The 16,715-nt window shown below is 38.1% G+C and overlaps 1 protein-coding gene across 1 annotated transcript; it reads left to right on the top strand.

Annotated features, from left to right (window-relative positions):
* The first annotated feature begins 201 nt into the window (after positions 1–201).
* Positions 202–1,131, top strand: LOC134586072 (olfactory receptor 2D3-like). Its single transcript, XM_063441583.1, has one exon. The coding sequence runs from the start codon at positions 202–204 to the stop codon at positions 1,129–1,131; it is 930 nt and encodes a 309-aa protein (XP_063297653.1).
* The last annotated feature ends 15,584 nt before the right edge of the window (positions 1,132–16,715 follow it).

The raw sequence follows: 16,715 nt of genomic DNA, 5'->3' as shown, positions 1-16,715 counted from the left end.
ATATGTACCAATGCATTGGGGAATAATACCATATTTAATACATACTTAAAACTATGATACATTTAAATGTACCTTTCCTGAAAAGAATATCCCTGTTATTGTAGATATTGATAGAATCTCAACATTCAATCGAGTAAAAATGTATTCTCAATGTTCCCTGTGTGTTCCATCAGAAAGATCATCTAACACGAATTATTTTAAATGGATAATGGGAATGCCAGTAGGGTGACAGAACTCATTCTCCTTGGACTTTCCACAGATCCCGGAGTACAAATCCTGCTATTCGAAGTCTTCCTTATTGTCTACTTGGCCACACTGGCTGGAAACATTATTCTCATTGTGGCAGTAAAAACGGACAAACGTCTGCACAGCTCAATGTATTTATTCCTCGCTAATCTGTCTTTTATTGATGTATGTTACACCTCGGTCATTGTCCCCAAGATGCTTCTTGATTTTCTAGCCACCAATAAAATTATTTCATTCACAGGCTGTGCTGTCCAGATTTTTGCTTATCTTTTCCTGGGAGAAAGTGAGTGCATACTCTTGGCGTTTATGGCTTACGATCGATACATTGCAATCTGTAACCCTCTACGTTATAACACGATAATGAGCATTCGGTCCTGTGCGGGGATGATATCTGCTGCATGGATGACTGGGTGTGTTGTATCTTCAGTTGACCTTTTCTTTGTTTGTCTATTAACATACTGTGGTCCCAATGTCATAGACCACTTCTTCTGTGAAGCTACATCCTTAATACTCTTAGCTTGCAGTGATACATCTATAAATAGAAGTGTAACATTTGCTGGTGGTTGTATACTTCTTCTCATTCCAGTGGCCCTTATTTTGTTTTCTTATGTGCAGATTATTGCTTCAATTGTGAAGATACGTTCTGGACGCTCCAAATCATTCTCCACATGTTTCTCACATCTATTTGTCATTGTGATTTTTTACGGGACAGCAATATTCACGTACATGCGACCGAGGCATTCAGGAACAGATACAACAGATAAAATGGTATCAGTATTCTATACAATAATCACCCCTATGCTAAACCCTTTGGTTTATAGCCTGAGAAATAAAGATGTACAAAGAGCACTGAGAAGAATCGGAACATGTTTTGCTTTGACATAAATTCAATAAGAAACTAAATGTATTTATTAATGAGAACACTATAGGAGGATTGGATTACAAACATGTAACATTTAAATCTGGTGTCAGATCTCAGCTTCAGAAGAAAGCTTCCATGTACCCTTCCTCCCGTCAGCCTACATTGCTTAATAGTGGTCCATTTATTTTTATATCACCTCCTTCATGGTTTTATCACCCTCCCCCACCCCCACTTCCTCCCTACTTCCATTTCCCTCTATGAGAAGCATTTCATTGGACTTCACAAGCGAAACAGTGACCTTGGATGAAGCATATGAAGCCAGCGATAGGGGCTTCGTCCAGCGCTGGATTTCAGGTAAAGTTCTGCTTATTTTACAAGTATGGAGGCTAATAACTAATGCTGAATAGGGCATTCTACACATTTAAAAACTCATTAGAAAGTGTAAGAGGAACCCTTTATATCAAGTAAAAGGAAAAAGAAAAACCTGGTGATGTTCCAATACATTGAGGTAAATTAAACAAAGATGCTGGACCACTTGAGATTCATCAAGAGTGAATAACCCTGATCTAACTCACTTTGCAGCAATAATTATTCATGTATTAAATAGCCCTGTGAATCTTGCAGTCACGAGCAAGGTTATTCCCTATACTACTTACTTAAAGTGACAATTCAAAGTGAATACATTTTAATTTTTTTTTTTCCAAAACAGGCAAATGTAAAAAATGTCTAAGTCAGCTATGCTTCCACGTTGGCCTTAAATTCACATTGAATTCTCACTTTAGTGAATAAACATACAGGTGTCTTGTGACATGTTTCTAATTCATGGTATTTCAGGATAAATCCCGAAGCTTAGCTTGCAAGACTCCTGTACTTTCAGGTACCTTTTAATGCTATATTTTGTTAATAACATTATAGACTTGGATCACCGTCAATTACAGCGATTCCTTTAATCTCAGTATTGTACATTACTGGTACCAACAATTCAATGGTATTATGAGAGAAAGGAGACCACGTCAATTAATTTCTTCTCATTTTAGACATGGAAGGATTTTGATTTGTGTTGCCTTACAATCCTTCAGGCTGGACGAGAATATGATGCTGTTTTTATTTGATTTTCCCATTTCCCTTTGTAATTTATCTGCTTGTATATTCTATTTTGTTTTCTATCAACACGTAAATATCCTTATGGGAAGGTATCATTTTTTTTTTCTTAATTTACGTTTTTGTCAATACTATTTGCCGATATTAATACATATCCTAAATACTTGGCTTCTATTTCTGTATTGAATTTAATGAGATGAATAAATCACAGAGCTTTAACTTGTATTATGACCATTTTCATTAGTTGATGCAAATGGCAGTCATGATATTGAATATGTATATTTGTTTAATTAAAGATTAAAGACTATTCATCTAAGACATAGATCATTCACCAATTCCTATTTCTTCAAGTACCTGGAGGTACCACAAATGCATGGCAACAACGAGGAAGAGGCAAGGATGTTAGCAACATCCAAGTACCTTCAAAAAGTATGACAGGTCCTGAAGTCCATATACCCTACCGGTCATCAGTTACCCAGCTGTAATAATAACCTGGCCAAGAGAAGAACTGGTCACCATGGATATCAAGACCAGGAAACTACTCACTGCACACCAGCCGGAAGGAAGGTCGGGGCCTGATGAGTGTTAAGGCCACAGTCCTGGATTAAACACAGAGCATCCACAAGTACATTACGAAGATGACTCCCAAAGATGAACTGCTAAGGGAATGCCTGAGACTTCAACAGACAGAGGTTCCCTGGCAAGGCAAACCTCTCATTGGGGTGTACCACTGGCATATAGTGGATGTGCCTCACATGACAAAATCCTACCAGTGGTTGGAAAAGGCAGGACTAAAAACTTAAAGACAGCACTGAGACACTAATCCTAGCAGCACAGGAACAGGCACTCCGTACCAGATCAATAGAAGCTGGAGTGTTTTTTTTTTATTATTTTTTATATTATATGTATATTATATATATATTAAAAAAATAATAATAATAATAAAAAAACACTCCAGCTTCTATTGATCTGGTACTGAGTGCCTGTTCCTCTGCTGCTAGGATTAGTGTCTCAGTGCTGTCTTTAAGCTTTCAGTCCTGCCTTTTTCAACCACTGGTAGGATTTTTGTCATGTGAGGCACATATAATATATATATATTTATACACACACACACACACACACAATCCATGTATAACCTACTATAAGCATATTAATCATATATAAATAGAACTAGGTTAATAATATAAAATATTCATGGATATAATATGAAGAAATGTCATATTATTTACTAACGTTAGTGGAATATGTATAATAGACATGTATGAATAATACTAACTATGTAGCTTCACAAAAGAAAAGCAGACAACAAATGACAGATAACACTAAGTAATTAATTTTACTTTCTAAAAACTCAAAGTTCCATTGTAAGGAAGGGTGAAATTAAGGCTACATGTGTCAAATTCTAATTTTATGATACAAAAAAACTAGAGACCAAACTGGAAAAAATGCTTTGAAGATGACAGCTTCTTTAACGAATTGTAGCCATAAAAGATAACCAAGATGACGTCAATGCGTCACGAAAATCGGTTAACCCATTATACAAAAAGGGAAATGGACCCCCCTGACAAGAATTTTCTGTGATGTAATTACGCCATCTACTGACCAAAATCTAGATGATAGTCTGTAGGGAAGAGATGCCCACAGTTCTCTATTGGTCACTATCAACTAGTGACATATAGGGTACCTCTCCTTTAAAAATTAAGGACAAAGGAGAGAGGGGGACTTATACTCAAGACTCACACTCTTAGACTCTGACACTCAGACTCAGATACACTCTCACTCTGAGAATGGACTGACATCTAACATCTAAGATCTGAAATCTTGAGTCAAAGCTGGACACACCTAATACTTTGTATCTTTTCCAACTAACACAACTTCAGAATTCTGAAAACTTTTCTATTTGCATACAATTCTATCATCATACTTGCATTCAAAATTCCTGGGACATATCTACACATCTGATAGAAAATCTACAACATAACTGGTACTTATGCTGGTTTTATCAAATTAAATTAAATTCATTGATTTTACCAAAAGGCAGAATATACTTGGATAAAAGCTGGTGATTCCAAACATTAAGGAGTCATGATTTGTTATTAATATATAGAATTCGTAATTCCATTCCTGCAGGTGGACCAATGAACTCTATATTACTTTTAACTTTAAAAATAGAATACCAGGCAATTATTCTGATATATTAGCTTACGTAATTTAGAAATAGTGAATCTTAATTAGAAAAGTTAAAATTCTGCATCTGTAAAATCTGGTAGAATTATTCTTATTGGATTGACATAGAAATGGTAAATGGGCAAGTATGAGAAAGTATAGTGTATTTGTAAAATTGCAATATAATAGGATATCTTGCCTATGAGAATTGTAGCCAGCAGTGAAAGAGTTAATTCAGTGTGATTTAACTGTCAACCAAAGTTTTTATTGCTTTACGCTGTGCTGCTGTGAAATGCTATTCTGTGCTAAGTTGATTTCAAAGTAGTGTCCTGTCGTAAATCTTGTTGAAAACTGCATACGTTGATAACTTGTTGTTTAGCTGTCTGTAATTGTGTTAAACCACTGCCATATTGTATACTTATGTGATACCTAAATATTCACTGATATTATCACACATGTTACATATTATTATTATCACAATTAATTATATTTTTATAATTAATTTGTGATTAAGGTGTGAAATAAAATATTCTAATGAAGCTTCCTCTAGGATCTAAGAGAATTAAAATAGTGGGTAATTCTCAGCTTTAAATCGTTAATCGGGGAAACAGTGCCAAGATATACATTTTTTTATATAATAAAAATTATTAAATTAATTTTTGATAATTTTTATGAAAATATTATTTTTAATATTTATCACCCCATAAATATCCTCACAATACCAGCCTGGACAACTCTGCATTCCTGCTTTATTTACCAACCTGCTCCATACCAGCCTGGACAACTCTGCATTCCTGCTTTATTTACCAACCTGCTCCATACCAGCCTGGACAACTCTGCATTCCTGCTTTATTTACCAACCTGCTCCATACCAGCCTGGACAACTCTGCATTCCTGCTTTATTTATCAACCTGCTCCATACCAGACTGAACAACTCTGCATTCCTGCTTTATTTACCAACCTGTTCCATACCAGCCTGGACAACTCTGCATTCCTGCTTTATTTATAAACCTGCTCCATACCAGCCTGGACAACTCTGCATTCCTGCTTTATTTATCAACCTGCTCCATACCAGCCTGAACAACTCTGCATTCCTGCTTTATTTATCAACCTGCTCCATACCAGCCTGAACAACTCTGCATTCCTGCTTTATTTAGCAACCTGCTCCATACCAGCCTGGACAACTCTGCATTCCTGCTTTATTTATCAACCTGCTCCATACCAGCCTGAACAACTCTGCATTCCTGCTTTATTTATCAACCTGCTCCATACCAGCCTGAACAACTCTGCATTCCTGCTTTATTTACCAACCTGCTCCATACCAGCCTGGACAACTCTGCATTCCTGATTGACTTCTAATCTGCACAATACCAGCCTGAACTTCACAATTATCTAGCTTTATCCTGCCATCCTGATTTATACCTGCTTTATCAATACAACCTCTCTGCTCCATACCTGCCTGCATAACATCTCTCTGGACTTTGCCTCAAGTAATATTACATGGTGTTATTTTCCTGCTTGAGCAATACTCCTTCCAAAAGAGAGCTTTCTAACTAAACGTCTCCTTTTCCTGTAATCCTGCAACCTCATTGTTCTGTTTTACTTGTCTTATTATTCAACCTATATTTCCATCTATAGATTTCTGATTATTTACCTACATTCCTGTTTATATTCTATTGTGGGCATATTGCCTGAATCCCTTTATTTCTGTTTTCTCTCTCTCTTTCCTCGAATTTCATTTATAGGATTTCCTGTTGTTTCAATTATGTCAAAACTTACCAATAAAGCCTCTAATGTTAACTCTGGCCAAAGTCTCCTATCTGACCTGCTCAAGATGACGACAGTGTATTAAAAAGTAGGTAAACCATGGATGTGGCTCTGTTTTTTTGTTTTGTTTTTTAAGAAAAATCGTCATAGTAATAACATAGAAAACATAGAACATATAATGTGATGGCAGATAAGAACCATTCAGCCCATCTAGTCTGTCCAGTTTTCTAAATACTTGCATTAGTCTCTTATATCTGAGATAGCCTTATGTCTATAACAATGGGAAAGTTTTGTAAATTCATTTGAGCGGGATCAAATTGTCACTTCAACTTGTCTACATCCCTTTGTACAATGTGGCAGAAACTGCTGGCATTCCAAATAATAAAAAAACAAACAAATTTATATATGACCACAGAGTTAAGCCCTCAAAGACGGTGGGCGGACCTGGCTCTAAACGCCAGCAGGGCGGCTGAGAATGCCTAAGCCATCCTTTGTACTTACCCGGTCGCCGGCGATCCCATTCTGGGGACCGCGGTGTGGGGACTCACCTGGCAGTCCAGGGAATCCCCCTGTGTCCCAAGGTATTGCAAATGTTTTTTTTCCCAGTCTTTTTTAGTAGCCACTTAGTCACAAATACTGGCCAAAATTGGCATTCAAATTAGTTTTTTTGCCTTTTTCACACAAATTTTAACGCTAACTTTGGCTAGTGTTTGTGACCAAGTGGCTACTAAAGAAGACTGGATATACCCCATTTGCAATACATTGGGTTCTCTACTATTGCAAATGGTATGCCATTATGGGGGTAATTCTCATTCCTGGGCTACCATACGGTCTCAAAGGCAACGTAACCAATCTGGCGAATTTCAATGTGAAAAAACCCCAGAAAATTTAACATACTTGTAGCGGAGGGCAGTATTATAATCCACGATCTCCGCTGGTATTACAGGTAAATCCACAGTCAGCGCTGAAAAGTAAGGCAATGTCCCAAATCCTCCCAATAACCGGATGAAACACAGTATGGGAGTCAACTAACTGGCTTTATTCACAGGCTTCCATATTTATACAGTTCCCCATGCAAGGGGTTTCCCTACAGATATTTCAGGGGATTTCTCCCAACAGGCATTGCTGCACGAGAGGGATACTCCCACTAAAATGGACGGTTAAGTGGATTATCCCCTTGTGCAGCAAAACCGACAATTTACTTAAAAATACACATTGCACGCTTTATTCGGTACATTGACATGACCGAATGTTCGGTAGATAGCTGGGGTCTGAGCGCCTCTTTTGTGAGAATACCGCTCAGATCCCAGCTGAAATGACCGAACGCCGCATCAATTACTTTTTACATGGAAGTTCCCCTCAATCTGCCGGTTGAACATAGGGGAACGAAATTACCGAAAACCGGGCTCCCGAACGGTATGGAAGTACAGCGGTGTTCGTGTCGTCGAGTAGCCGTTTTTAGTTCCAGGCGCTCGACGACTAAACACCGCTGCAGAAACAAAGGATCCAAGATGGCCGACCGCCGCGTGGTCGGTAGTCAAACGACAGCCACCTAGGAGAGCCTCTAATTACCGATTGCAACATTGTTGCAATCGGTTAACAAGCGCCACACGTCCCTGAATGTGTGGTCTATCAGGGGAGCCCGCATTCGTTTCACGAACAGCACGGTTAGCCGCTGTTCGTTAAACTAAGTATTTGCATGTAGTAGCTTACGGCTGCCAGCAGGCGAATTACCATAGTCCCAGAATACACAGTACAATACATACAGTCTACGGCATAACATACAGACAACCTTTAATACATGTATAGTCCAGAAGTGGCTAGGTTTACCACAATACTACAGGGAGTGCAGAATTATTAGGCAAATTAGTATTTTCACCACATCATCCTCTTTATGCATGTTGTCTTACTCCAAGCTGTATAGGCTCGAAAGCCTACTACCAATTAAGCATATTAGGTGATGCGCATCTCTGTAATGAGAAGGGGTGTGGTCTAATGACATCAACACCCTATATCAGGTGTGCATAATTATTAGGCAACTTCCTTTCCTTTGGCAAAATGGGTCAAAAGAAGGACTTGACAGGCTCAGAAAAGTCAAAAATAGTGAGATATCTTGCAGAGGGATGCAGCACTCTTAAAATTGCAAAGCTTCTGAAGCGTGATCATCGAACAATCAAGCGTTTCACTCAAAATAGTCAACAGGGTAGCAAGAAGCGTGTGGAAAAACCAAGGCGCAAAATAACTGCCCATGAACTGAGAAAAGTCAAGCGTGCAGCTGCCAAGATGCCACTTGCCACCAGTTTGGCCATATTTCAGAGCTGCAACATCACTGGAGTGCCCAAAAGCACAAGGTGTGCAATACTCAGAGACATGGCCAAGGTAAGAAAGGCTGAAAGACGACCACCACTGAACAAGACACACAAGCTGAAACGTCAAGACTGGGCCAAGAAATATCTCAAGACTGATTTTTCTAAGGTTTTATGGACTGATGAAATGAGAGTGAGTCTTGATGGGCCAGATGGATGGGCCCGTGGCTGGATTGGTAAAGGGCAGAGAGCTCCAGTCCCACTCAGACGCCAGCAAGGTGGAGGTGGAGTACTGGTTTGGGCTGGTATCATCAAAGATGAGCTTGTGGGGCCTTTCGGGTTGAGGATGGAGTCAAGCTCAACTCCCAGTCCTACTGCCAGTTTCTGGAAGACACCTTCTTCAAGCAGTGGTACAGGAAGAAGCCTGCATCCTTCAAGAAAAACATGATTTTCTTGCAGGACAATGCTCCATCACACGCGTCCAAGTACTCCACAGCGTGGCTGGCAAGAAAGGGTATAAAAGAAGAAAATCTAATGACATGGCCTCCTTGTTCACCTGATCTGAACCCCATTGAGAACCTGTGGTCCATCATCAAATGTGAGATTTACAAGGAGGGAAAACAGTACACCTCTCTGAACAGTGTCTGGGAGGCTGTGGTTGCTGCTGCACGCAATGTTGATGGTGAACAGATCAAAACACTGACAGAATCCATGGATGGCAGGCTTTTGAGTGTCCTTGCAAAGAAAGGTGGCTATATTGGTCACTGATTTGTTTTTGAATGTCAGAAATGTATATTTGTGAATGTTGAGATGTTATATTGGTTTCACTGGTAAAAAATAAATAATTGAAATGGGTATATATTTGTTTTTTGTTAAGTTGCCTAATAATTATGCACAGTAATAGTCACCTGCACACACAGATATCCCCCTAAAATAGCTATAACTAAAAACAAACTAAAAACTTCTTCCAAAACTATTCAGCTTTGATATTAATGAGTTTTTTGGGTTCATTGAGAACATGGTTGTTGTTCAATAATAAAATTAATCCTCAAAAATACAACTTGCCTAATAATTCTGCACTCCCTGTATATTTGACCCTTTAACTTCCCAAAACACCATAAAACTGTACATAGGGGGTACTGTTTTACACGTGAGACATTGCTGAATACAAATGTGTATTTTATTACAGTAAAATACTTTGTAATTTGCTTTAATATATTGTATATATCGTGCATACTTATATTAAAGTTTTAAATTTATATAGCTACTGCTTTTACCTTTTTCTACCATAAGTCATAATGTGATATTGTTTATTATCCAATGGTGAACCAAAAACATCTCAATCTATACTTCCTTGTAGAACAATTTCCTGGTTATCTATCAAGCTTTGAAATTCAGGACAGAACGCTTGAGAATAACAATTTGATGTCTGTCAAAAATAATCATAAACATGTCGTGTTACACCGTATAGGAATGTAGATGGCAAGGACTTTGATGAGATTTTCCCCTTTTGCAGTAAAAAAACAAACAAACAAAAAAAAAACTACTACACCCAATTTATATCAGATGATGGAAGGAAAAAGTTAAAGGTCAGTGGATACCACATCCTATTAACCCCTTAAGGATGCAGCTTCAAAAACTGAACTTACCCTTATGGACACAACCATTATTTGCTGTTTGTGCATCTCTGTCAATTATTGCACCAACACATATTATATACTGTTTTTTAGAGGGCAAAAAGGGCATTAATTTGATGTCACATATACATAGATAAATTCTCATTAATTATAAAACAAATGCCCAAAAAAATAAAATAAAAACGTTTTTCACAGTTTTGTCAATAATAACGTGTGCATAATATATCCAGCTTGGAAAAAGTAATTCAAAATAAATGAATATATGTGTCTTGATTCATAGAGTACAGAATATGTATTTGATTTCATCTTATTTTGAAAGTTACAGGTCACAAAAAAAAAGGACTAAAATAAAATTTAAATGTGAAACAATTTTAGAAGTTGGTATGTTTGTCTTGTAGGTTTAGTAGCCATCACAGAAAACAAAATTGCCACACAAAAGTATATATTTATATAAATTAGACATCACAGGCTATTTACCTAAAGGATCACTATAGGGTCAGGAACACATGTATTCCTGACCCTATAGTGTTAAAACCGCCATCTAGCAACCCTGGGCCCCTAATGCCTCTATAAATATAGCAAAATCTTACTGTATTCATGCCTGAAGCTGTAACTCTGCATGCTGTTTGCCTCAGAAAAACAAGCAGTCTGTTGACATCATCAGAAGTGGTAGCCTGATCCAATAAAAATGCTTCCCCATAGGATTGGCTGAGACTGACAAAGAGGCAGATCAGGGGCAGAGCCAGCATGATTCAAACACAGCCCTGGCCAATCAGCGTCTCCTCATAGAGATGAATTGAATCAATTAATCTCTATGAGGAAAGTTCAGTGTCTGCATGCAGAGGGAGGAGATACTGAATCCCAGGATGCTGTGCACAGTGCTGCCCTGTGCTCTGCTGACAGCAGATCTGAGTGGATGAAGGCATATTATGCCTCCATAAACTCCGAAGTCCCTCTAGTTCACTCTGAGTGACTCCAACTGGAGGTGTTCCTAGCTTTCAATGTAAACACTGTATTTTCTCAGAAAATACAGTGTTTACATGAGAAATGCTGCAGGGAGCTATAGTTCTCACCTGAACAACCTCATTAAGCTGAAGTTGTTCAGGTGACTATAGTGTCCCTTTAATAAGCTGTAGTTGTAATGGTGACTATAGTGTCCGTTAAGGTTAGTTTGACACTTTTTATGTAGCCATTTCATCGCCAATCTCTGCTAAATATTGGAGTAAAATTGTGGTTTTTTTCTCTATTTTGGCATATACACATATAACAAGGTTTTTGTAATGTGTATTTTGTAAAGCTGGTGTGTGCTATTCCTGCACAGAACCCCATATAGTGTTCAGCTACATCTGCTGAGTATAACAATACTCCCTTTGTAAGTTTTCGGCACTATTCTGTGAAGCTACAATGCCATATAAGAGACAAGGCTATTTCAGTATCTATAGTTAGAATTTTCATAGATGGATATGATGGGCCTATGTCTCATTTTGGAGTATTATAGTTGTTTGACTGTTCAAATAACCCCACAAAGGGCTTCCATTTGATAAAGCAGACACCCCAGGGTATCTATTATGGTGTATATTGTGCCTTAACATGTCACAATTTTTTCACCAATTTATGTCAATGTTTGTGGTGAGGGGGGGGAATTTAATTTTTACATACATGTTACACTTGATATGTACCACTGTCATAAAATCCCCCAAATTATGCTCAGTTGCATCATCTGAATAAAACAATATGCCCAATGTATGACCTATACACAATTTTGTGAAGTTACAGTGCTGTAAAAGAGACGTGACCAGTTTAGGTTTTTAACCCCTTAAGGACACATGACATGTGTGGCATGTCACGATTCCCTTTTATTCCAGAAGTTTGGTCCTTAAGGGGTTAAGTGTGAATTTTCATGGAGGGTTTTGATGCGTCCGTGTCCCACTTTGGAGCACTTGAGCAGTCTACATATTCCAGCTACACCATAAAGGCATACAATTTCTTAAAGAAGACATCCCAGGGTATTTCAAAAGGCATATTTTGAACCTTAGCGTGGGATCATTTTTCAGCTAGCTTGTACCAAGTGTAGTGGTAATCAACATTTTTTTCTGCCTTTTTGACTCACAAAGTGAGTTTGCACAGTATATTTAGCAAATCTTAAGTGTGCTCCGGCTGTATAATATTTCACATGTTGCTCAGCTATGTCGTCTGAATACTGCAATACCCCCGTATGTATCTTTGCCAGGTATATGTGGATGTTGAATGGGCACATTTGAGACATAGCCATTCAGTTTTTTTCTAACTTTGAAGTTTTATGATATGTCCATGTTCCATTTCGGAGTAGTTTAGCTGGTTGGTTATTCAAACTTCCCCACAAACACATACCATTTTTTAAAGAATACACCGTAGGGTATTTCAAAAGGCATATTTTGAACCTTAGCGTGGGGTAATGTTTTCGCTAGTTTGTTCCAGGTGTAGTAATGAGCATTTTTAATGTATATGTTTTTACTTATTAAATGTTTTTAACTTTTTTTAAACTTTCTTAAAACTTTTCCACTTCCAAAAATATGTATAAACTTTTTTTTACCATTAACCCCTAACTAGCAGTAAGCAGCACTTACAGTAAATGCCCCAAGTTCCCAAAACTCCCACCCACCCCAGCTAGCAAAATATATAATTTTAAAATATTTAAATTAATGAAATAAATTGAACCAATGATGATTACAAAATAAATATAAGTTAACCCTCAGGGGTTTAAAAAAAAAAATGACCGTATAAAACTGTGATCTGTATTTTGATCACTGTAGGTAGTGATCAACTGGCAGGGAAGGGGTTATTTATTTATTTTATTTTTTTTTTAATTAGGACTTGGTAAAGGGGGGTGGGATTTTTTTTTTTTTTTTACTTTTTAAAGCTTTTCAAAAAACTTTTTTTTTTTTTTTTTTTTTTTAACGTTAACGCTTAGTTTTCCTAACACCAAATTCACCACTAACTTCTATCCACCCCATATATTTTTAAAAATTATTAATAAAATAAATTGTACCCCTGAGGGTTGCGAAAAATAAAAGTTATCCCTCTGGGGTTAAAAAAAAAAAAAAAATCAGATCACGGTAAAATGTAGTCCCAGCTAACTGATCTCTAAAGTCAGTGATAATTGGCAGGGAAAGGATTAATTAAAAAAAAAAAAAAAAAATAAGGGTGGGGGGGATTTTAAACTATTTTTTTCACACAGGGAGAAGCGCAGGAAGGCGGACCAGAAGTCCCTGTAGCATATCTGTTCGCTCTGACACTAAAGCAGGCCCCCTCAGAGGCCCTCCGTTAAAGGAACACTCCAAGCACCACAACCATTTCAGCTCCCTGTACTATTTCAGGTGTCAGGAGTGTCCTGTAGCAGTTATGTACTTGGAGTTCCATGAGTGATACGAAGAGTGCAATCGCATGCATCACTTTTCTCCATTAATCGCCTTTCACTATAATTGCATAATTATTATATAAACTTCACACATGTATCAATAATTGCAGTTGGATTTTGCCGTAATGAGGTTGTAATCAGGAATATTAGGTGCTTTCACACCAAAAAAAAAAAAACATTGATCATCTTTAGTGGGCAACTGGTTTGAATATGTTTAGATGCTGTTATGGGCAATGTACATAGGCCTAGTTTAAAATGAGAACTAAGGGAGCCCTACTAGTCTCATATTTTGTTAAAAGAGACACGGTCAGTAAATACGTAGAATCATGAGTAAATTTACCTTCGTCAAAAAAATATCAAAAGAAAAAACAAGAAATTGGAAAATCAGCTGGAATAAATACAAAATCACAAAGCACATTACTAAAATAAAATAACTAGAAAAATATGCAGAAAAAAAACAAATTTTAAAGAAGTGAGTGAAGCTCTTGGTGATATTAATGTAGCCCGATAGACAAATATACAAGTATACAACTGAATGCCCTCTCTTTCGGAAAGGTTTTCATGCAAATAAAGTCTTTTGTTTTTATATGAAAAGAATATATATTAAAAAAAAACTAAGGATCCAATAACACCATAATGCAGCTGTACACTAGGAAGATGAAAATAGCTAAACAAGAAAGATTTGAAAATAAAAGTTGATGGACGCGGGGCTACAAGGGCGAAGCTGATGGACGCATGAGGTCCGAGCTCCATTGAAGACTGGCTGACAATTGTGGATCCCAACAGCTTTATAGCACAATGGCCTCCAAAAAAAGTTCATGCCACACCGGGGAACTCAGCCACTACCTCATCTGCCTCATCCCAAGTCCTGGACTTCCTTAGAGCTTTGGACCTCCCAACAATAGCTATTGAGGACTAGACCAGCCCGAGTTAACTCACTCGAAAAGCCTTACCGCAAAAATGCAAGTGACAAAGAAGCCCAAAAAAGTAGCAGAGGCTGAACTCACAGGACCAAGAGTTTTCCCTATCTACATAGGACAAAATTCTCCACATATGCACATACTTTATTTGCTATACAGTCCTATGCCTTGGGCCTGTTGACCCTTGGTGGTTTAACCTTTCTAATCTATACACTTTAAAGTATCTACTTTACCAAGTGCCATAGGCAAGTATCAAGATCAATTGCCAGCGATCTCATCCATTCACTATAGGTAATGGTACATTTTTGATGTCCACACCACTTGGCAAACTCAAAGAGAGTTATTTTATAAGCGGTACCATACTCCACAGGTATTACATACACTGTTTCCCAAAGTTTGCGATATTTCCTGGTGCTGTAACTCAGGAGAGGGCACTTTAGAGCAGATATGGTAGTTTTGCCCGATGATACAAAATTTATGGAAACAAGTACTCGATTGCATTAAAGGGACACTATGGTCAACTGAACAACTTTAGCTTAATGAAGTAGTTTTGGTGTATGGAACATGCACCAGCAGCCTCACTGCTCAATCCTCTGCCATTTAGGAGTTAAATCCCTTTGTTTATGAACTCTAGTCACACCTCCCTGCATGTGACTTGCACAGCCTTCCATAAACACTTCCTTTAAAGAGAGCCCTAGTTAGGCTTTCTTTATTGAAAGTTATGTTTAATTTAGATTGTCTTATCCCCTGCTATATTAATAGCTTGCTAGACCCTGCAAGAGCCTCCTGTATGTGATTAAAGTTCAATTTAGAGATTGAGATACAATTATTTAAGGTAAATTACATCTGTTTGAAAGTGAAACCAGTTTTTTTTTCATGCAGGCTCTGTCAATCATAGACAGGGGAGGTGTGGCTAGGGCTGCATTTAATCCCAAATTATAAAAAAAAATCTCAACCTTAGAGCAGAGGGTGAACTGAGTAGATGACACAAGATCCATGGAGGAGATGCACTCGGGTGGATGTCAATATGCATAGATACAAGAAAGTGTGGAAACCATGGTTGGACCATTGGTCTTCTTACTGCAATACATTCACATAGGTTATCTCAGGGCTTGACAAATTTGCTTGGGATCTAGGAGCCAGGGGAATCAATGCCAAAATTACAATTCTTAAAAGGAACCAGCATGACATGGGAAAAAAGTGAGTAAAAACACATTTCCAATGTGATTGGAGAGAACGCACACTCACAGACATACAAACACACACACACACTCACAGACATACAAACACACACACACAAACACTCACAGACAGACAAACACACACTCACAGACATACACAAATAATAACTTTTTTATTTTAATTTAAATCCACCTAGCCTCCCTACATTTGGAGAGCTGGAGTGGATAGGCTTTCAATGGGTTCCAGTGGAGCTTCTGCCATCTCTCTGCTCAGCTCCTTCTCAGGCAATGTTGAGTGACGTGGAGCCAGAGCGACGTCATAACCCGGCATCACTGCACGGCGCGCAAGGGGCAGAGCAGAGAGATTACAGTTCTCTCCTTCACTGCCGCACTAAGTCAGCCGTCCACCCCCTCCTCAGCTCTCCATGAGCCAGCCGCCCCCCTCGCTCAGCCAGCGGCTCACATCCCTCTCATTTAGCTCTCCATGAGCCTGCCATCCCCCCCTCCCTCACTCAGCTGCCCGCCTGAGCCATCCGTGAGCCGACTGCCCACCTCTGGTCTCAGATAGCCAGTCACCTCGGGGACTGAACAAACTCACAAATCCAAGGCTCCAGGACAAAATTTCCTTGTCGCCATGGCGACCTGGGATTTGTTGAGCCTTGGGTTACCTTGATACTTTTTCTTTGCTGCACCATAATAGACGATTCACTGACTATTTCATTTTGCGTTTTTCTATTTGTATTAACCATGTCATGGCTTAGAACTATATGCATGATTTATATTGCGCTTTTGTTATTTACTTACCATGCTTCTCTCCAACACGTATAATTCTGTGAAATGCTCTGCACTGGCGTGTATTTTGCATGTTATGACATGCATATTTAGACGGCTGTTATTTTGATATTTTTTGCTTTCTCAATAAAAAGAACATTAAACAAAAAAAATATATTTATTTTTTTAATTATTCTTAGCTCTGACTTAAAACCCTGCTTTAAAAAAAGAGCGTATAATGAAATGTATTAAACAATAAATTGAAGTAATTTAATCAACCTGCTCTGCTAAAGAGAATCTATAGTTACTATGAAGTAATAATTTAAAAAAAAACATATGGAAATGAATATCTGGCATGAAG

The sequence above is a fragment of the Pelobates fuscus genome, chromosome 2, assembly GCF_036172605.1.
Source record: "Pelobates fuscus isolate aPelFus1 chromosome 2, aPelFus1.pri, whole genome shotgun sequence".
Taxonomy (NCBI): domain Eukaryota; kingdom Metazoa; phylum Chordata; class Amphibia; order Anura; family Pelobatidae; genus Pelobates; species Pelobates fuscus.
The sequence above is the reverse complement of the archived record's forward strand: the minus strand, read 5'-3'. Positions and strand labels throughout refer to the sequence as shown.